The sequence below is a fragment of the Canis aureus genome, chromosome 6, assembly GCF_053574225.1.
Source record: "Canis aureus isolate CA01 chromosome 6, VMU_Caureus_v.1.0, whole genome shotgun sequence".
Taxonomy (NCBI): domain Eukaryota; kingdom Metazoa; phylum Chordata; class Mammalia; order Carnivora; family Canidae; genus Canis; species Canis aureus.
This window is the reverse complement of record NC_135616.1, coordinates 67,575,486-67,598,714: the sequence shown is the minus strand read 5'-3', so window position 1 is coordinate 67,598,714 and position 23,229 is coordinate 67,575,486. Positions and strand designations below refer to the sequence as shown.

The window sequence follows — 23,229 nt, the reverse complement described above, 5'->3', positions numbered from 1 at the left end:
TGTTTTTTTTTTTTTAACCTACTATTATTACATATTTGAAGAACATGTGACTGGATGACCTCTAATTTTTAGCTTTAATATGTTTTGTTTTCTGATTAGTTACAAATGAAGTTGGACTACACTTAATAGGTGTGTTTCTGAAAATTTGTATAGGTACTACATTTTTGTATGATGAATTATTTTAAATGCTATAGAGAAATAACAAAGTAAAGGAGATGTTTTTACAAAGAGAAGGATATTTTTTCAGACAGAAGAATATGATAAGTTTGGGATTTGATGATTTTTTTAAGTTAACCACTTTAAGTTTTTGTTCTAAGTGGACTTTTGAAAGCTGCTTATGGAACCCCTTTTTAAAACTAGATTTAACAATCATTCACGAGTAAGAGTACTAGGTATAATAAATAAGCTTCATTTTCATGATTTCCATATCTAAATCTATAAAGTAAAAGTTAAAGAATTTCTGGGCTTGTTTTAAATTATAAAATGCATATGTATACATGTAATTATTTATCTTATTGTTGCCATAAAATACATTTTCTGCTTAGGAATGGTTAACCTCTTCATAGTATATGAAACAGCTGTATCCTTTTTCCTATTTGCATTTAAGAATTGGATTCTGAGACTTATCAATGGGACCATCAGTCAGCAAACAGGTCTGGTGTGTGCTGTGTATGGTGCATGGACTAGGGATATGTAGGGGACTAAAACATGTAAAACTAGAGTTCCATGTAAGAGACATATATAAGTAATAGTACAAGTTGGTGAGAGGAATGATAAAGTACTGTGGATACACAGAGTGGGATCAACGGACACTGCATTAAGGAGTCAATTTAGTTTTCCAGTGAAAGAAAAGTAGTTGTCTTTGTTTCTTTTACAGCCGTAGCTTAAGTTAGCTAAGTTATTGAATGTGGAAGGAAACTTCTCAAAAAAATTTTTCTCCCTCAAATAGTGACAAGCACATATGCTTTTAAAACATTCAAAAACATATCCATGGAAAAATCTGCTTTCTCTCCTGGACCCTTATTCTCTCTTCTCAGAGTTCATCAGTGATAACAGTTTCTTAGGTATCAGAGAGGTTTTGTCATAAAAATTTTATACTATAGGGCAAAAAATAATCCTGACTTGCAAACTGGGAGACACTTTTATGGACATATACTCCTTGAAATTAATTTGAGAGAGTAAGCATTCAAGATAAGCAAAGTCTAGACTCGTATTTGTAGGACTTTTCCCCCCCCCATTATTCTTGATCTTGTTCATTGTCTTCTCCTTATGTAAAAGACTAGGGACACCTGTAGTCAATCTCTAGTTTAGCTCATTTCTTATCAGTGGGGGGATATGTTCTTTGTGAGCCTCTCCCTGCTACTTATGTTCCAAAGGCCAAACTGGTACCAAATGTCACAAAGTTGTCTTCTGGATTTCCTAGATGACAGTAGATCAGCCTTGTATTTGTAAAAGTAGTTGTTGGGGTTTTTGTATTTTAAATGTGAAAAGAGGTGAGGCTAAGTTCTCAGGTTATTTGTGTTTGTGTATTATATTGTGAGAGTGTTGGTTATTCTGAGAATTTACTTGGAACAGTGTAGTAGATCTGACCTAGAGCTGGAATGTTTTCTCCTTTTTTCTAGCTTGGTCCCTACTAAATTCGTCCATTTTATATTTAGGTGAGATATTATGACTATTGCAGGGTTGTTTTTTTCTCATTCTTTCAGGCAGTGGTTGTTACATGGGATCCAATAGAGATGAGAGAACTGAAATGTAGCAACGGTATGGAAAATATCCTTTGTGAGAGCCAAAACAAAGTAATTTCTTTAATCTTTATCCCTAGGGCCAGGCACATAGTACCAGCCCAGTAAATAATGGAGCCAAATCTATGTGACTTGAGAGTCTTGTCAATAAAATGTAAAGGGCAAATTTGCAGCTAGAAGATACTTGAAAATTGTCTATTTTATAAAATATCATCTTGTATCTTATTTGTGTATATACCATAAGTATAGATCAGCATTCCTCAATCCTTCTGGTATCCAGACCACTGCATACTCCTTCAGTTATTAAAAACTTAAAGAGCTTTTGTTTATGTGGGCTATATCTGTTGATATTTACCGCATTAGAAGTTTTAAATGTATATATTCTTAAAAATTTTAATTCCAGTGTAGTTAAGTGTTATATTGGTATCAAGTGTACAATATAGGGATATAGTAATTCTATACTCAGTGTTCATCATGATAAGTTTACTTTTAATCCCCTTCACCTGGGTAGCCTGGGTGGCTCAGCGGTTTAGCACCGCCTTCAGCCCAGGGTGTGATCCTGGAGACCCGGGATCGAGTCCCATGTCAGGCTCCCTGCATGGAGACTGCTTCTCCCTCTGCCTGTGTCTCTGCATCTCTCTCTGTGTGTGTCTCTCATGAATAAATAAATAAAATCTTTTAAAAAAATAATCCCCTTCACCTACTTCACCCATCCATTTGTTCTCCATAGTTGAGTCTGTTTTTTGGTTTGTCTCCTTTTTTCTTTGTTCGTTTGATGTTGTTTCTTAAATTCCACATATGAGTGAAATCATATGGTATTCATCTTTCTCTGACATCACTTAGCATTATACTCTCTAGTTCCATCCAAGTTGTTGCAGGTGGCAAGATTTCATTCTTTTTCATGGCTGACTAATGTTCTATTGTGGGCGAATGTGTGTGCGCACACCTCTCCCCCCCACACCCATATCTTTTTTATCCATTCATCTATCAGTAGACATTTGGGCTGCTTCCATGTTTTGGTGATTGTAAATAATGCTACTATAAACATAGGAGTGCATATATCTTTCAGATTAGTGTTTTTGTATTCTTTGGGTAAATAACCAGTAGTGGAATTATTGGATGGATCATATGGTAGTTCTACTTTTTTTTTTTTTTTTTTTTTTTTTTTAATTTATTTATGATAGTTACAGAGAGAGAGAGAGAGGCAGAGACACAGGCAGAGGGAGAAGCAGGCTCCATGCACTGGGAGCCTGATGTGGGATTCGATCCCGGGTCTCCAGGATCGCGCCCTGGGCCAAAGGCAGGCACCAAACCGCTGCGCCACCCAGGGATCCCTGGTAGTTCTACTTTTAATTTTTGGAGGAACCTCCATACTGTTTTCCACAGTAGCTGTACCAGTTTGCATTCCCACCAACAGTACAGTGAGGGTTCTTTTTTTCCACATCCTCACCAACACTTGTGTCTTGTTTTAATTTTTGCCATTCTGACAGGTATGAAGTGATATCTCCTTGTGGTTTTGGTTTGCATTTTCCTGATGATGAGTGCATCTTTTTATGTGTCTGTTGGCCATCTGTGTGTCTTCTTTGTAGAAATATCTGGTTCATGTCTTCTCATTCTTTATTTTAATTTTTTAATAATTTTTTTTTAGAAAGAGAGGAAGGAAAAGGGGGCAGAAACAGAGGGAGAGAGAGAATCTTAAGCAGGCTCTATACCCAGTTGGAGTCTGATGCTGGGCTCAGTCTTACAACCTGGGGGTCATGACCTGAGCAGAAATTAAGAGTTGGACACTCAGTGGACTGAGCCACCCAGGAGTCCTTTCTTCTGCCCATTTTTAAATTATTTGTTTCTTGTGTGTATTGAGTTGTATAAGTTCTTTTTATATTTTGGATGCTGACCCTTTTTTTGAATATATCATTTGCAAATACCTTCTCTCATTCAGTAAGTTGTCTTTTAGTTTTGATGGTTGTTTCCTTAGCTGTGCAGAAGCTTTTTATTTTGGTGAGTCCCAATAGTTTGTTTTTGTTTCTCTTGCCTTAGAAGACCTACCTACTAAAATATTGCTATGGCTGATTACTCCTTGTGCTCTCTTCTAGGATTTTTATGGTTTCAGGTCTCATGTTTAGGCCTTAATGCATTTTGAGTTTTTATTTTTGTGTATAGTATAAGAGAGTGATCCAGTTTTTTTTTTTCTTTTGCATGTAGCTGTCTAGTTTTCCCACTGCCATTTTTTGAAGAGCCAAAAGATATTGCATATCCTTGTTGAAGATTAACTGACCGTGCAGTTGAAGTGTTGGGTTTTTTTGTTTGTTTTTTTAGGTTTTCTATTCCGTTCTATTGATCTGTGTGTCAGTTTTTGCATATTGCATATCCTTGTTGAAGATTAATTGACCGTGCAGTTGAAGTGTTGGGTTTTTTTGTTTGTTTTTTTTTAGGTTTTCTATTCTGTTCTATTGATCTGTGTGTCAGTTTTTGTGCTAGTACCAAACTGTTTTGATTACTACAGCTCTCTAATATATCTTGAAATCTGGGATTGTGATAACTCTACTTTTGTTCTTTTTTGAGATTGCTTTGCCCATTTGGGTTTTTTTGTGGTTTCATACAAATTTTAGCATTATTTGTTCTAGTTTTGTGAAAAATACTGCTGGTATTTTGATGGAGATTTCATTCAATCTGTAGATTGCTTCTGGTGCATAGGCATTCTAACAGTGTTTGTCCTTCCAATCCATGAACATGGAATATCTTTCCATTTGTTTGTGTCATCTTCAGTTTCTTTCATCAGTGTTTTATAGTTTTTAGAGGACAGGTCTTTCACCTTAATTTCATTCCTAGGTGTTTTATTATTTTTGTTGCAATTTTAAATGGGATTGTTTTCTTAATTTCTTTTCTGCTGCTTCATTATTATTGCATAGGAATGCAACAGATTTCTGTACAACAGATTTTATATCATGTGACCTTACTGAATTCATTTATCAGTTCTAATAGTTTTTTGGTGGTATCCTTAGCATTTTCTATATATGGTATAATGTCGTCTGCAAATAGTGAAAAGTTTTATTTCTTCCTTACCAACTTGGGTGCCTTTTATTTCTTTTTCTTGTATAATTGCTGTGGCTAGGACTTCGAGTGAGAAGTCCGGTCCTAGTCCAGTGAGAAGGTGAGAGTTCCTTGTTTTGTTCCTGATCTTAGAGGAAGAGCTCTTGGTTTGTCTCATTGAGTATGATATTAGCTGTGATTTTTTTCATATGTGGCCTTTATTATATTGAGGTATGTTCCCTGTAAACCTACTTAATTGAGGGTTTTGATAACATGGATATTTCTGATGAATGGATATTGTACTTTGTCTAATGCTTTTTCTGCATTTCTTGAAATAATCATGGCTTTTATCCTTTCTCTTGTTGATGTGCTGTACCACATTGATTTGTGAATATTGAACCACCCTTGCATCCCAGGAATAAATCCTGCTTGGTTATGGTGAATGATTTTTTTTAATGTATTGTTGGATCCAGTTTGTCAGTATTTTGTTGAGGATTTTTGCCTCTGTGTTCATCAGAGATATTGACCTTGTAGTTCTCTCTCTTTTTGTAGTATCTTTATCTGGTTTTGGCATCAAATGTAATGGTAGCCTCATAGAATGAATTTGGAAGTTTTCCTTCCTCTTTCATTTTTTGGAATAGTTGAGAAGAATAGGTATTAACTCTTCTTTGAATGATTGGTAGAATTCAGCTGTGAAGCCATGTGGTTCTGGACATTTGTTTGTTGGGAATTTTTTTTTTTTTTTTTGATAACTGGTAACAATTTCATTGCTGGTAATCGATCTGTTCAAATTTTCTGTTTCTTCCTGATTCAGTTTTGAGAAGTTATAGGTTCTAGGAATTTATACCTTCTAGGTTGTCTGATTTGTTGGCATAACATTCTCTTAGAATCCTTTATAGTTCTGGGGTTGGTTGGTATTTCTCCTCTTTCATTTGTGATTTTATTTGAGTCCTCTCTCTTTTTTTTTTTTAAATAAGTCTGGCTAAAGGTTTATCAGTTTCGTTGATCTTTTCAAAGAACCAGCTCCTAGCTTTATTGATCTGCCCTATTGCCATTTTTGGTTTCTATTTCGTTTATTTCTGCTCTCTTCTCTTTTATTGCCTTCATTCAATTGATTTCAGATTGTGTTTGTTGTTCTTTTTATATCTCCTTTAGGTGCCAGGTTAGGTTGTTTGAAATTCTTGATTCTTGCAATAGGCCTCTGTTGCTTTGTACTTCCTTCTTAGAATACGTTTTGTTGCATCCCAAAGATTTTGGACCATTGTGTTTTTTTATGCATTTTTAAATTTCCTCTTTGATTTCTTGGCTGAGTCATTTAGTTTTTAGTAGCATGTTATTTAACTTCCATGTATTTGTGTTTTTTCCAGATTTTTTCTTGTGGTTGATTTCTAGTTTCCTAACATTGTGGTTGGAAAAGATGCATGATATGGAAGTTTTAAATCTATTTATTTATTTACTTAAAATAACAAATCCATACTAAAATAAATAAATAATATTTTTTAACGAAAGATAATTATATTTTCCAAAATAAAAAGGTTTAGTGAAAGGAGTGACATTGTTTGACATTTTTCACATCTTTTTAATGTCTAGCTTAATAAAAGACATCTGGGTTCTCATATCTCCTTCTGTATTCAATCTGTTGTGGTATTACATGTCATGTAGTATACGTATACGTTCTCAGAATGAAACTGAGACTATAGTGTATGTTCTCAGAATGAAAATGAAAAAGAGGAATTATGTCTTAATGTTATGGAAATAGTTTTGATTTCAAAGACTCCTCCTGAAAGGTAGGCCATCAGAGATCCCTGGAGCATGGTTGGGATTGGTGGTATAGATTATAAATTTAGAGTAGAATAAGACTTTAGAAGACATATAGTTATAATCACCTCTCATGGATATTTCTGGCTTGTACATCTGAACTGTGATAGGGAATACCTCAAGTTTGTTTTTTGGGAATAATCATCAGTTGGCTTTTGGAGATGTTGAATAAGATGTGCCTTTGAGGTTCTGAATAAGCAGCTTGATGTGTGGGTTAGCATGTTAGAGATATGGGCCAGAGTTTGGCAGTCTTTGGCATATACATGGTATTTGAAGCCTTGGGCATAGTGACATCCCCCAGAGTAGAGTGTTAGAAAAGAGCCCATGGTCAAACCTGCTTGAACCTCTAGATTTAAGAGAGAAGGACTAGCTAGCAGAGAAGACTAATAAGAGAACTAGAGAGAAGATGGAAAACCTAGAGTGTAGTATATGGAAGTCAAGGGAAATGAGTGTTTAAGAGAGTAGTTAACTGTGATGAATGCTGCCAAGAGGCCAAGCAAGATGAGGACTTTTTATTTGGAAATGCCTGGGGGCACCTGGGTGGCTCAGTCCAGGCTAAGCATCCAGCTCTTGATCTCAGCTCAGGTCTTGATCTTAGGGTCATGAGTTCAAGCCCTGTGTTAGGAGAAAAAAAATGCAATTGCCCATTAGCTTGAGAGATGAAGAAATCTTTGGTGATTTTAGTGAGAGCTGTTGTGGAGAGATGGGGATGCCAGCCACACTGGAATTGCTTGAAGAGTGAGTGAAAAGTATCACCAAAAAGAGACTGAGTGTATTTAGTCAACTTTTTTGAGAACTTTGTAAAGGAAAAAAAGAGCAGTAGTGGAGAAGGGTGCTGGGTTACGGGACTTTGGTGTTGTTTAAGTAAGAAGATTAAGTGTAAATGCTGATAGGAAGAATCTTGGTGAGAGGTGGAGGCTAGAGATCACATTAAGGAAAATGTAATTGATAATTGAAGTTTCTTGAAAGAACTTGGAGGTGGGGAGATCTTAAAATAGATGAAGTGTTCGTATGGCTCCTTTCCTCTAAAAGTTACTTTTTGTGTTTTTTTCCGCATGCTCCCTCTTGATGAACTCTTAGCCTGCGTAAGTAGGGAAGTTAAATGGTAAATATAGTTCTTTTAAATTTCTTGACTATCGTTATTTTCCTCTGAGACTTTGTGGTTCCCATGAGGTATTTGCATGATACTTTGAAGTGTGGGCTTCAAGTAAATAGTTTTTGCTATCAAGTAAATAGTTTTGTTTTTTTTTTAAGTTGCATACTTATTTGGTAGAAGGTGCGTCTGCTTTTTATATGTTTCATCTTAATCAGATTCTTTTATGTCATTTTTATAGCTTTATTGAAATTCTGTTTCTGTTTTCTTTTGGCAAGATAGAGTCATCCTTAGCTAACTTTTGGAAGTTGATTATTGTTTTGAGTTTTTCATAATTTGTGTGATGTAAATAGAACCATGTCAAATATAATTTCTTTTTTAGTCTTTGTGATATTTGACTTTGGTCTGAACAAAGCAGCATTGTTCATTTATGCTTTGACTTTTGCATGAAACAACTTGTTTCTCTACAAGATGCTAGTTAAACTCACTGTAAAATGGACACTAGAATGAATTGAGTCACTTAAATGAGTAATAAAAGTAGTCTTAAGTTTGGGGCGCCTGGGTGGCTCAGTTGGTTAAATGTCTGACCCTTGACTTTGGCTCAGGTCGTGTTCCTCGGGGTTGTGAGATCAAGCCCTGTGTCAGAACCTGTGCTGGGCATGAGCCTGCTTGGGATTCTTTCTCTCCCTCCCCTCCTCCCCCTGCCTTCTGTCCAATTAAAAAAAAGTGTTCTTAATTTTTCTGAAATTTAAGAAGGTTGCAGTATAGTAAGGAGACAAAATGAAATGGAATGACATAGATTCTGTTATTGGTTTCTCAAAACTGTGGTCATAAGAGAGGAGTGGCCAATAATTGATCCTTTAAAAACAAATAAGGTTGGAGAACTCCCATGATGTTGTTCCTTTCCTTCTCCAGCTTCATCTCTTGACATTTTTTTTCTTTCCAACACATGGGACTTTTTGGTTTCTTAAAATGTGTCATGTCTTTTTTGTCTCAGGATTGTTCCACATATTGTTCCTACTGCCTGGAAAGTTCTTTCTTGACTATTCGTGTTTATCCTTTAGATCTTGATTTAATGACACCTTCCAGATTAGATGAATTTCCTTTTATTGCATGCCTCTATGGCATTTCCATTTTTCCCCCTTAATTATTTTCATCCCATTTGTAATATTTGTTGAATATCAACCTTTTGAATAAACCTTTAGATTTCTTTAGAGTGGGGGCCATGTTTCTCTTCACTGCTCTATCCCTGGTTTTCATTCCTACAACATACATGGCACTCAGCAGATTGAGGGAAAGGTTTTTCATGAGTGTGGAAGAATGCCGTCTGGTGCAACACCAAGGAAGTTGATGCAACATCTTACCTGCCCTGTTTAGAATGGAAGGTGGAATAAAATGCTGTATCTGTAGACATTTGTGAGGAAGCCCTGTCCTTTCTGGTGAGTTTGAAAAACAGTCAACGTGTGGGTTAAATGAGTATTCTCTAAAGTTAAAGTGGATTGAAGTTAATGGAACAGAGGTTCTAAAGATGATAGAATTGAGGTGAGAAAGCCTAGTGCCTGGTGATGAAATTATGAAAGAGAATAGGGGATAATGATGGGGGCTGAGTTTGAAAGAGAGGCATCATATGGATGCCTTTTAGAAGCTTACAGAGTATTGAGAGATCTAGATTTAATTTCTGCATCTGTCACTGAATGACTTTGGACTATGTCCATAGTCTTTCTGATACTGTTTCTTCATCACTAAAATAGCTATATAAATACCCCCCCCACACACACATTTAAAATACTTCACATAAAAAACTCATTTGCTTTTAAGAACATTAACAAGAGAGAAAGAAAAGTAGAAAAAGATACGGAGCAGAGTGTTTGGTGGGGAGGTAGTATTTTTGGTTCTATGCAATTGAATGTTTAGTGTTTTTATAAACAAAGGAAAAAATTGTTAAAGGCCCCCAAAAGCCCATGGCTGTTCTGTTACATACACCCCACTGAGAAAAAGAGCACCAGGAAAAGAGCAGAAGTGGACAAGAGAAACCCAAGAGTGGAGCCAGGTCCAGATGAGGGCAATTTTCCTGAGCAATATGCTCTTAGAAGTCACAGAGAGGAAAATACTCTTTTTTTTGCCAGAAAAGCAGTGGGAAGAAATAGGAGGGGGGGAAGAGGGTAAATAAGGATTTCAGTGCATAGGGGAAAGGGTAGGGGGTGGTGTATTATGGACTTTTCTCCTACCCTATAGCCTCAACATATAAGTGAAGGGTGGCAAAGAAGAGTAAAGATTTCCATTTGCATTGAACAGAGCTTTAGGCTAAGGGGAGGAGTAAAAGGCAAATAAGGAAGAGGATTCTGGGTTGTGATGGAGACTGAAAATAAGGTGGAAAACAATACAGTTCTTGGTCCACAGAGAAGGAACACAGAAAATGGTAGGTAGGATGATTAACTATTAACTGCCTTCATGGTCACCATAGAGGTCTGTAACTTAAGCTTCTGGCTTAAAGATATTTTTTTTTTTTTTTTTTTGCTCTCAAGTGTTCTGGAACTTCAGAAAAGAGATGGTCTTAGGTGGTTGGGGAATAGGATTAGTTCTTTCCATTGATGCTCATCTTTATGGAATCATAAAATGTTTTTGGAAGTTTCAGGCCTCAAAGAGTAGAATTGAAAATAATCTCTAGAGCTGCAGTTCTGAAAGCTGGCATTATACTGGGATCCCTGTAGACCGTTAAAAATACAGGTTTTGGAAAAAAAAAAATACAGGTTTTGGGCCTCTCCTCAAACCTACTGATTGACTGTCTTGGGGGTGGAGCCTCAGCGTTTCAGTTTTTAACGTTATCCAGGTGATTCTCCTCCTAGAGTTGGTTGAGAAAGTAGCTCAGGAGACAAGAACTCTGTAGCTGCTTGGAGGAGGGCATTAAGTAGCTACTCTCAAAGTCATTTGCAGTGGGAATGATTGGGAATGTATATCTGGGTGATTTGGGAAAGAATTATTTTTATAGGCTTGAAGACTAGCTACAGAGGATAAGTAGAGGGAGTAATGATTTTAAAATATTGTATTTAAAAGCTGTTTAAATACAAAGAATGTTTTCCGAGTGCCTCTGTTTGCTATGGATTAAACAGTGATGATGACTTTATGAGTAAAGGTACATATTACACTGACATGTTAAGACCAATATTTTGTACATTATCTTTAATAGTCATTCGCATTATGTGCCTACATTTTTAAAAAAGAAACCAAATATATTATCATCATATGTTTAAATAAATGTGTATTTGTGTGTATGTGTGTTGTGTATCTCATTCATTTCAGTAATGGTCTTTTTGAGTTTTGAGAGATTATGTTGTAGGTTTATTCATACCTTTTTTCAGATTTAGAGAAATTAATCGTAAGTACGTTTAGTATAAATATGAATAGTAGATATAAAAATAGGGAAACCAAGGTGAGAAAGGGAGGAGAGGAAGTCAGATAAGAGATTAATATGGAAAACAGGAAAGGAGTAAGATGGAAAAATATAGAAGAAAATGGGAGATAAATGGGGAAAAGGGAAAATATACTACTAATATTTGAAGAGAATATAACAGATTTGTTTTTTAGTGAATGAATATAGATGTTTCTCTAATTTTAAGCAGATTTTAACACTCTACTAGTGAGTGAAAGAACCAGATATGATAATAGAGAAAAGTATTAGGAAGCCCATTTTTCCCTTTCAGCTCACTTTAGATTTTAAAAGGAATGTTATAGTATGGGTTTTAAGAGAAAGAATATGTTGTTTACTGATTGAATTAATCAAATATGATTTAGGACACTGTGCCTAGATTTCTAATTCCATTTCATTCAATTTCTGTGTTAGGATTCTGGCTTCTTACTGTCCATTAGAGACTCTTGACATCTTGGAATCTTTGGTCACTAGATTTTACTATAAGTCAGAGTTCAGGTGTGTTGAAGATAGCACTCAGCAATATCACAATATTTCCAGAATCAGGGAATGTGATTGCTAACAAAGTATTCTTTTTTTTTTTTTTTTAATTATTTATTCATTCATGAGAGACATAGAGAGAGAGGCAGAGACAGGCAGAAGGAGAGGCAGGCTCCCTTCGGGCAGGAGAGTCTGATACAGGACTCGATCCCAGGACCTCGGGATCATGCCCTGAGCCAAAGGCAGACGCTCAACCGCTGAGTCACCCAGGTGTCCCACTAACAAAGTATTCTTAATAAAGTAGATGTGTTTGTCAAGTTGTAGCCTGGTAGTTAATGGTACCCCTCTGTTCATTCCCACAAAGATTGTTCAGATGGGGCAATCTCATTCCCCCTCTGAGAAACACTAAGACTTTATATGAGGTTGAAGCCATGGGTCTAGTGATTAATCTTTGCACTGGGTGAGTAGCTGGGAGAAATGTCTTCCCTTTCTGAGTAGTTTCTGCTTTTCATGGGCTCTACAGGGTAATGTATAACTGCTCCACTTTAACTGCTCCTTACTTTGTTCATGTCCAGAGTGAATAAATGCACTTCCAATACGGTTTACATAATTCTTGTACTTTTTTTTTTAACCTAATCATAGTAAGGCTTTTACTTGGTTTTATAGACAAAGCAAAAGCATTATGTTTTGCTTCCATCATCTGATTGATTCCATATTAATGATATGCTTTTAGCAAATGACTCCCACTGTTTACATATCATGTATTTAGTTTATTATATGGTCACCTGTAGCCCTCTTCTTTACACTGTTATTATCAGCAAGGGCAATTATGCTTGTGTGGCTTGTAGTTTATTTTACCATATATTCTTGTAGGCTACTTGCAAAATAGTATATGGATTTTGTTCCCTTGTTTTACATTTCTTTTTTTTTTTTTTTTTTTTCTTTTTTTCCTGGTTTCCTTGTCTAGTGATGTTTGTTAATCGTGTTACTTTTTCTTTCTTGTGAGTAGTTTTCCAGCCTGGCTTTTTAAACCATCTCTTCTGCTTCTCTGATCATGTTTCTTGTTATTTCGGTTGATTTAACCCACTCCTTTCTCTGGTTGTCCTTTTACTGGCAGCTTTGCCTTTGATTCCTCTATTCTTTTCTGTTTAAGTTAAAATTATAACAAGCTTTCAACGTTGCCATTTGTTTTTCTGTTCATAGAAGGTCTCTTTTGATGGGAGGATAAATAAGATATAGTCCTTAAGGACCATACAGCATTGTGGAGAGACTGATAGACATGTGGTATTTGTAACTTTATAATTTTACCACATTGTATACTATTTGTTGATATGCGTGTCACTACATTGTGAGCATTAAATGCTCAAGGAATGTTCATTGAAGAAATGAATGAATGATGTTTGTGTGTGTCTAATGGTAAGGGCTCTAAAAAGTTAACAGTGCTATTGGGGAAATATATGATGTGGTAATTCTGTTAAGGAACAGTGGGAAAAGATTTATAGTAGATGGCATTAACATTTGGACTTGAAGAATATTATTGCCAGAGAAAATTTAGGAAAAGAAGATATGGAGGGTAATGAAAATTTCTGCATGTTTAGGGAATGCACTCTAGCTATGGCTTTTTTGACAAGAACAACTGGTATACAGTGAAGATAACAAAGAGGCCAACACTGTAAATTAAGGTTGTGAAGGTTTCCAAGTTCTGTCATGCTAAGGAATTTGGAATTTTATCCCATAGGTAATAGTCTTTGGAGAGCTATAAAAGCAGAATTGCTGGGTTCTGTTTTTAGAAAGATAATTGTGATTGTAGTATGGAGAATAGATTAGGAGCAGAATAATTTTGGAAGCTTTTACCACAATTTAGGCTAAAAATAATGCTCTGAACAGAGGTAAGAGGAAGAGAGAGGGGAAGAGAGAAGTTAAAAATATCTTAAAAATTTTTTTCAACATCTTTATGGAGGCTATTTTATGTATCATAACAAAGAAACGTCTTTAGGATAGTATTGACTTGTTAACTCAGTAAATGGTGGTGAGGAAGAGGCAGAAATGGCAAAGATGAACTGGATGCATGACAACCCCATTTGCTAAGAGAAAAAGAAGGAACAATTTTGAAGATAGACAATACTGAATTTGGTTCTGAACTTGATAAATTAGAATTGTAGCAGGCTTTGAAGGTAGACTATCTAATAGACTGAAAACTTGGGTCCAGAGTTCAGAGAAAGACCTAGGGCAGAAATAGGATGACTTTTAAGAAGTGATTTGAAACCAGGAAAGTGTGTGCGATTGCCTGGGAAGAAGGAGCTGTAGAAGATGGGCCTAACAATGGAACCTTTGAAAATGTTACTGTTGATGAATTGGACAAAAGTAGGGAAGCCATCAGTTAAGGAAAAAAAAATCAAGAGGGTAAGGGAAGTAGGACAAATATGTTTTACTAATCCCAAGAGTAATGAGTATTTCAGAATGAAAGCTTAAAACCCCAAATGTAATAATTTTATAATACCCGACTGGAAAATTGTGTTACTACAAAGGTGTATATTAGATTTTCTGGACAGATGGACTGTCTGTATATCTGTATCTACATCTATATCCATGTATATAATGTTTAAACTTAGTTTTAAGATCTTCATAAAAACAAACATAAATCAGGAAAAATAGTTTTTTAGACTTTAGAAAGTATGGGCTTTTTGGGGTGCCTGGGTGGCTCAGTCGATTAAGCATCAGACTCTTGATTTTTGGCTCAGGTCATGAATCTGGCATTGTGAGGTCAAGCCCTGCAGTCTCCATACGCAATGTGGAGTCTGCTTGTGATTTTCTGTTTCCCTGTGCCCCTTCCCTCCCTGCTCATGCTCTTTTTCTCTCTTAAAAACAAAACAAAACAAAACAAAACTATGGACTTTTTAGTTGAAGGGCTGTTTATGAGAAAATGAATTTGAAGGATAAAGGGAAATCTTCTCACTGGATTAAAAAAATGTTTTCTGGTGGCCAGAGATAACCTCTCAAAAAACTGTCCTAGAAATTTTCTGTATTTTGTTGTTCTTTTTAAAAACAATATATTTGACACATTTTTTTCCTGTCATATATTTGAAATATATTTCACATATATTTCTCTTAATAACTTACTTCCTCCAAGTCTATGAGTTAGAGGTTTGAAATGAATGATTTCATAGGATCCTCTTTTTCTGTAGGGTTTTGTCCTTTTTTCCCGTTAAATAAAGAGAAATAAAAGGAAGTTTGTTGTAAGACTTCACAGAGGCCTCAAGGAATTCAGGGACAGAAAATGAGGTAGTGGTATTATGGGAACTGGAAAATTGTTAAGAACAAGGCCACTTTTCCCCTTTTTTTTTCAGAGGCTATGTGATCTCTCCTTTGTTTTTCTTTGATCTTCATCTTGCTTTTCATCATGATCTTTCATCTTGGCTCCTCACAGCTCATTGACTCAGTTGCTTAACATTCCATTTCAAAATTCTTAGCTCTTTTCTTGCCAGGGACTGGATGAGGCACTCCTCCAATCAGCTATAGTGGGGGTGAGGGGTTGTGGATGACAGTGGGGATGTTCTTCAGAGAGGAGCTGTGAGTGGGCAGACACACTGATTGACGTCTGTAATACATTCATACACAATTTTATTTAATAAATCTTTTGGGAACATTACATATATATGTATGTATGTATATGTAGTTGCCACACAATGTTATATTAGTTTCAGGTGTACAACATAGTGATTTTAAAGGAACATTTTAAAGGTATAATTTGCGATCAGTGTTTTGTGCTGAATAGGAAGGATTGCTATTTGTATTTTGGAAAATATTCAGAGTCCAAAGAGGACATATATGATAAGCATTGAGTTTGGGATAGTGATTCTTACTTCTGAATAGGGGGAAATGGATATGAGTAGAGGTACACGGGACTTCAGCCGAATTTCAGTAGTTTATTTCTTAAACTGAGAGGTGAGTACATAGCTGTGTATTATTATTTCTTAAATATATGCCTTATATTAAAACACAGTAAAGAAGAAAATCTACTTAGTGGATGACTAATGGTCATTTAAATTTAGACTTTGACAGATGACAAGTCTCAGAAAATAAAGCAATCTGACAGGATGTTGCAGATCTGTTAACCCTTTCCTGAATGTCAGATATTAACAGTATGACACTAATACAATTCATAAAATAACTTTTAAAATATCAGCTTAATGAGATGATTGAATCTAACTCTTAGAAGCATTTGTAAGAAAACCATGGCTATCTGCCATTGTAGTAGTGAAAGATGGTGACAAACTTATTACTAGATAACAGAATACTTGTATGAACATGGTATGCTGATGCCATTAGGGCTCCTGATGCAAAAATTGCCTCTGTCTCTTCTTTCTCCTTTCTATCAAACATATAGTAGGCATGTCCTAACTAATGTGGTATCTTTAAGGATATACTCCCAAGAAACTTTAACAGGTCTCTGCCAGTAGGATTAATGTTTCCTTTTGTGATATATGTACATGTATATGTACATGTATTATGGTATTGTCCAGATTGTTATATTTCTCAGTTATATATGTGTTTACTTCACCTACTAGTTTACTGGATTCCTTTCAGAATGTCATTAAGGCCAGGACTTCCCTCTCTGGAAAAAATGTACAGAGATGATAGAAAATTTTGCGTACAATTTCAGAGAGTTTATATATTCCTTGAATATCACTCATGGATCCCTAGTTTAAGAATACTTATACTAGATGGTGAGATAGATCAGGTCATTTCATCTTCCTTTTCTATAATACACAATACTTTGCAGTAGGTACTCAAAAATGTAGGTACTCAAAAAATGTTATCACAAGGTTATTGATATGCAAGTTTATTTTCCCTGTTCTTAGTCTTAACAAAGACTTATTACATTGGACTAAAAAGTTCTAACTATTTTCTGTATACAGGATACATCTTAAATAAAATGTCCCAGAAAGCTGAGAATTGAAAGGGTAGGGCAAGTGCAATAGAATAAAGCAATTCTTGCTTTCTATTAATAGCATACAAAATAGAATTGAATATTAAAACATAGTTTTCTAGGGACAGTGATGGTCATTTTTTATTGAAGAAATATAAAATCCACATGACAATGTAATAGCCATGAACCTTTATGTGTTAAATAATATTATCAAACTATATAAACATGAATTTATAGAAACACGAAGAAGAGGAGACAAAAGTAGTTTTGGTAGCTTTTGTCCGCCTCTCTTTAATTCTTGACAGATTAAGTAGGCAAAAGAGAATACACAAATGTTCAATAAATAATCCCAAAATTCCTGTATGGCTATAGAATAAAGTCATGTTGCCTATAAAACATTTAACTAGGAAGGTAGTTTCATTATTCCCTAATAAATGATCTTGAATAAGTTTAATCTGTTTGACTTGGTCATCTTAAAGTGGTTGGAAAATACATTTTGGAGATTGGGATTTATAGTTTAAAGATAAGAGTTTTGACAGATTCTCTTCTTTCTATAAGGAGATTTTTTTTCAGTGTACTTTTTCCTCAATTTTTTCTATTTCTATAGAAAATAGTGATATTTTACATATATATTCTTACATAAAGAACTGTCCTACTTAAATAGATTCTATTAATAATACTTATTAGATATGGGCTAACCAGGGATTTTGAAAGGTGAATTATTGAAAAACTGACATTTATGAGACTAGACATATGATGGAACTGAATTAAAACTGAAATTATAAACCTAAACCAGGCATGTTACCAGAAAATACTTTGAATTGATGATTGAAAAAGCATGTAAGTGCACAGCTTGGTGGAAGTCTCAATCTGAACGCACTCATGTAATTAACACCTATATCAATAATATTACCAGTACTTCAGAAGTCCTCCCTGTCCCAATTCCAGTCACCCACCCTCCTCACCACTATCCTCGCTTCTAATGCCATAGATTACTTTTGCCTGTTTGATACTTTATAAATAGAAATATACAGCATGTACACTTGTTTCTGGCATTCTTTACTTAACATGTTTGTGTTCAACTATCTTGTTACAAGCACTTGTAATTAGTTCATTTTTATTGTTAGATAGTGAATATACTCTATTTATAAGATGAAACTTTACATATATGTCACACTCCTGATAATTGGATTATTTGCATTTGACGATGATTAGCCATTAAGAGAGTTTTTATTTTGAAGTAGATAGAAATGCATTTCTTTTTACATCTACTTTGTTTTAGCCTTATCAGCATAAGTCTTTAAATTATGGACATATATATAATTTTTGATTTTTTAATCTATTTCTCCTTCTCTTTGGAAAATTGATAATTACTATATATTTTAGCATTTTAGTTTTAAAGCAAAGGGAAGTCTGTCCAAAGAAAAGTTTTGTCAAATTGTTGGCAAATCATTTAGTAATATAGAATAACTTATGTTTGTTACCGTTTTGATAGTTAGCTACACCAAAAGTATTTTTATGAGAAGGAAAGTAAAGTGAGTTAATTTTTTGAACTATTGTTGGTATCACTGATAGAAGTTTTTATAGTTGGACGAATTTTAAACTATTGGCAAATATAGTGATCTTAGTTTTTCTATCATCCCTGTATATTTTTAAAAACTTAGATTGGCATTTCCTAGAGATGTATAATTTATAACAAATTTTATTTTTAGAACATTTTTGAATTTTTAAAAAGGATTTTTAAGCAAGAAAAAAATAAAGCAAGGATTATTTACTGTAGGTGAAATTAATTCCCCTAAAAATTAATTATGCCTTCAGTTTTATATGTTTCTATTTTAGTAGGTAGGTTTTTCTTTATAATTTTTTTCAAGATTTTATTTATTTTATTTTATTTTTATTTTTTTAAAGATTTTATTTTTTTTATTTATGAGAGACACAGAGAGAGACAGAGGGAGGCAGAGACACAGGCAGAGGGAGAAGCAGGCTCCATGCAGGGAGCCTGATGTGGGACTCAATCTGGGTCTCCAGGATCACGCCCTGGGCTGAAGGCAGCTCTAAACTGCTGAGCCACCCAGGCTGCCCAAGATTTTATTTATTTTAGAGAGAAAAAGAGAGAGAGAGAGAGCACAAGCATGTGGAAGAGCAGAGGGAGAAAGAGCATCTCAAGCAGACTGTGCTGAGCACACAATAGCTCACAATGGGGCTTGATCCCACAATACCCTGAGATCATGACCCTAACTGAAAACAGGAGTCGGTGGTTTAACTGACTGAGCCACCCAGGCATCCCCTCTTTTCCTTAAATTTAAATTGGATTCTTTAATATACAACAGACTGAACTGCCTTTGCAAACACTGGTTGAAGAATATTATTTTTATCAAATGTGACAAAGGTCATATATTCATAATGTAAAGAACTCAACAAATTGATAAGAAAAACATGATCCTGGTAGGTAGATGGGCAAAGGACATGCAAAAATAGTTCACGCATGAAGAACTAAGGTTAAGATCTATGGTAGAATGTTTAGTCCTGCTAGCAATCTATTGAATTCAAGCTAAAACAACCATTTTATTCCCATTCTATCAGCAAAAGTAAACAGAATAGATATATGCTCAATACTAAAGATGTTAATGAAAACTAGTAGGCTCATTGTAAATGAAAACAGTTGTATCCAATAAAAAAAAAACAGTTGTAAATTTTAAGTTGGAAGACAGTTTAACATTGCATGTCAAGAGCAGCATGTTCTTCACATTCTTTAGTTCAGTTAATATTATACTTTGTAGATCTTGTTCTAGATAAATAATCCAAATAAGCAAAAATTCACAGATACACAAATATGTTCATTTCAGTGTTATCTGTAATAGAAAAAATGAGACATAATATTGTACTGGTAGTCTTTTGCTATGTAACTCCAGAGAAAAAGCAATGCCTTTTGTGACCTAGACTTAAAAGTCACTCACTTCCACCACATTGGATTTGTTAAAAGTATATTGCTAAGCCCAGCCTACCTTTAATGTTAGAAAAATTAAACTCTGCTTCTTGAAGAAAGGAGTATGAGAGAATTTATGAATATATTTAAAAACTACCACAAACATCCAGCAGTTAAGTAAGACACAAAAATGAAAAATTTTTACATTTTATACAAATTAGAGTAAAAAAAGAAAATTATAAAGAATAGAAGGCACTATGCAAAATAACTTAATGATCATTTTAAGGTTTGGTGAGTAGGAATGCGTTTTACCCTCCTGTGTTTTCTAAACTTTCAGTGTTATGTGAGTTTTATAACAATAATTCTCTCTATATAGGAAAATATGACTATTATCAACTGTCTAGTCAGCATAAGCAGATTATGATCGTTCTGATTCATGATATATTTTTTCTTTTTTTATTGTGATAAAATACATAATATAAAATGGACCACCTTAATCATTTTCAGTGTATAATTTAGTGATGCTAAATACATTTATAGCATTGTGCAACTATTATCACCATCCATCTTGCATTACTTTCCATCTTACAAAGCTGAAATTCTGTACCCATTAAATAAAACCTCCTATTCCCCCCCTTTCTATCTCCTGGCAACCATTATTTTACTTTTTGTCCCTATGACTTTGACTATGCTAGCTAGGTGCCTTATATACAATGGAATCATATAGTATTTGTCTTTGTAACTGGTTTATTTCACTTAGCCAATGTCCTCAAAAGTTCATCTGTATTATAGAATATGTCAAAAATTCACTCATAATGCTGAATAATATTCCATTGTATGTATATACCACATTTTGCTTACCTTTTCATCTGTTGATGGACATTTTGGTTCCTTTCACTTTTTGACTATTGTGAATATGCTGCTATGAACATGGATGTACAAATGTCTCTTTGAGACCCTATTTTCAATTCTTTTGTGCTGTATCATATGGTTAATTCTATTTTTATTTTTTTGAGGAACTGACATACCATTTTCTATAGAGGCTGTATCGTTTTACATTCCTACAAACCGTTCAAAAGAGATCCAATTTCTCCACACCACTTGTTATTTTCTGTTGTTGTTTTTGTTTCTTTTTGATAATAACCATCCTAATTGGTGTAAGGTGGTCGTAATAGATTTCTTAATGGTTTAGTTTTCCAATGGGGGAGGAAAAAGTTATTAGATTATCAGGGCATAAAGATAACTTTTAGAGTTGACAAAGTCCTTTTCTGACTTTTATGAAAGTTAAGATAAATGAGAGTATTTTCTAATATTATAATATTGATGTTCAATGAATGCTGATGGTATGATTGTAGGTAAATTGGCAGGATGAAGAGCAGCAAATCAAAAGAGGTGCCTTTACCAAATCCAAGGAACTCTCAAAGCAAGGATACTGTTCAAGGTATGATTTGTTTTCTTTAAAGTTTAGAACTTAATGCCTTGTTTAGGTCATGTGTATAAAATTCTGGGCTAATTAATAAATGAAACCTATATGTATACTTTGATTTATAAAAAGTGGATAATTTTTAAAATTCAATTTGTTTTAAATATACAAGTTACCTTACCCTCAAAAGTGTCCTATGGTAAACTGTCTTATAAAGGAAAACATCTATTTTAAGAAGGAACCAGTATATGTAAAATTACTTTACACAGTTTTGTGGAAATTCTGATTGTCAACAAATGGTATAATATAGCTTCTAATATAGTTTTAGACCTATAGTACACAGATAAGAAAAGGAAAAATCTCATTGAACTCTTTTATTTTTTTTTTTGATGCATTGGAGGTTACTTTAATTTACAACATGATATATTTTGAGGTGCATTGACAACCTGTAGTACATCAGGAGGAAGATTATTTGGTTTATGAGGGATCTGGAAATCGTGTCACATGAGGACATTTGGAGGCAATGAAATTGTTTATTCTAGAGAAGGATGATTCAAGGATCTAGGTGGTTTTGTACTATTTGAAGAGCCGTTAGGTGACTAGATTTTACCTTTGTTTCTATTGGTAGATTGAAGTCTGGAGTAATTTTCTAATCTTTTCAACATCATAATGTGAAATACACTCCAATACAAAATTTTGTGTTTAGATCATTGGGGAAAACTGAGGATACTGCTTATTGTTGGAGATGTCCTATGTGGCTTTGAGGAGGGAGGTTGTCATAAGAACTAATAGGATCAGTGTCTAGTACAACTCTAAACCATATATTAGGAAGCGTGGCTTTACAGAATGGGAAAGAACCATGTTTTGGTTCGATATGATAAAGTATTGCTGAGAAATAGTTCTGCCTAAGAAAATGGTTCTCACACTTTTGAGTGCATTTAGGAGCTTATTAAAATACAGATTTTGAGAACTATTTCAGAGATTCTGATTCAGTAAATATCAATGTTCCCCAGCAGATATAACCACATCGTGGGATGCACTTTCTCAGACTAAGGCTGCTGTAAGTAGTTAGAGCTTCTATTTATTTCTTTATGGTTTAAAATTGATTTCCTGTTACGATTGAAGAGATGACATTTTTTTCTGTAGTACTTTTTTCATAGGGAAATAAAGATTTTGGTGAGAAGTACCATATATTACAAAAAATTTAAAAATAAGTTATATATTACAAAATGAACATTAATGATGACTATTAAATAGTAGAGGGATAATCAAGGTACTTCTTAGGTGTCAAGAACATTAATGCTATGGCATATAAAATATTGAAGTGACTTGTGCTATTATTCTCCTATAATAAATTTATTCATTTGGTATATTGAAATGAAGATTTAGAACAAAATGAACTTGGGAATGTGGGACTATGTCTATGTAGAAGGCTCAGAGTCAGAGAGGAAATGACAGGAACAGTTTCTTTAATGGACTAGGAGTTACCTCTTTTGTGGCACTGTTTTCTCTCAGTACTGCTGAAGACTGACTGTGGGCAACTTGTTTTCATTTGTGTTCTGTCCAGGCTTGTCTGGAGTTTAGGAATCCAAATTTGACAAGTGATACCTAGTCCCTTCAAAGGGAAATTCTTTGCTTTTTCATTTGCTCTCCAGGAAAATTACTCTTCTATATGTCCTTCTTTTGTTTTCTTTTGTATCTTACTTGAATGTGAGTCACCTATTTCTTTACTCTGTGAATATGGTATTTTCTGTCCCCTAATCTTTTGAACTAGTTTGAAAATGCATCTGGAAAAGGTGCTATAACCTAGATGTAGTCATAATGTAAGGCCAAGTACAACATTATATATTTTCTCTCCTACATGAGTATTATATATCTACAGTGTAGGAATAATTTTTATTTCCAGTTTAATTTAAAGTTAATGTAATTTATTTATTTATTTTTTCAAAAGTTAATATAATTTAGAGCTGGACTGTTAATAGTCGTTTTTTCAAAAACTATTGTGTTTTTAGAAATAACTTTTAAGGATGATAAGGGGCTTGTAATATAAATACGAGAAAAAGCTTGATACAGATTATAGAGGTTTATTCCAATTTGTGAGTACATAGTGCCACAAAAATCTGAGAGAAGATAAATCAGAATTTTACAAAGTATTTACCTCTCTGTGGTAGAATTTTGATGATTTTAGTTTCATTTTTTATGCCTTTTCTGTGTTTTCCAAGTTTACTCTTGTAAGCATATAATTAGGGGAAAATGCTTTTTAAATAATTGAGAACATTGGTGGTCTTAACAGAAGTTGACTTATATTGTAAAGTGTATGGAAACCTGAGTTTTCTATCTTCTGAATTTTATCTTTATTG

The 23,229-nt window shown here is 34.3% G+C and overlaps 1 protein-coding gene across 4 annotated transcripts in view; it reads left to right on the top strand.

The window, feature by feature from the left end:
• Positions 1 to 23,229, top strand: part of CEP350 (centrosomal protein 350) — a 151,250-nt gene that overhangs the window by 6,000 nt on the left and 122,021 nt on the right. For 3 of the 4 annotated variants that reach the window (XM_077902092.1, XM_077902093.1, XM_077902089.1), the window contains exons 2-3: positions 20,802 to 20,887; positions 21,883 to 21,929. In XM_077902092.1, the coding sequence (XP_077758218.1) occupies positions 20,815 to 20,887; positions 21,883 to 21,929 (120 nt within the window). In that variant the 5' untranslated portion in view covers positions 20,802 to 20,814. The remainder of the gene's footprint in view (positions 1 to 20,801; positions 20,888 to 21,882; positions 21,930 to 23,229) is intronic. The other variant, XM_077902091.1, reaches the window with a different exon arrangement.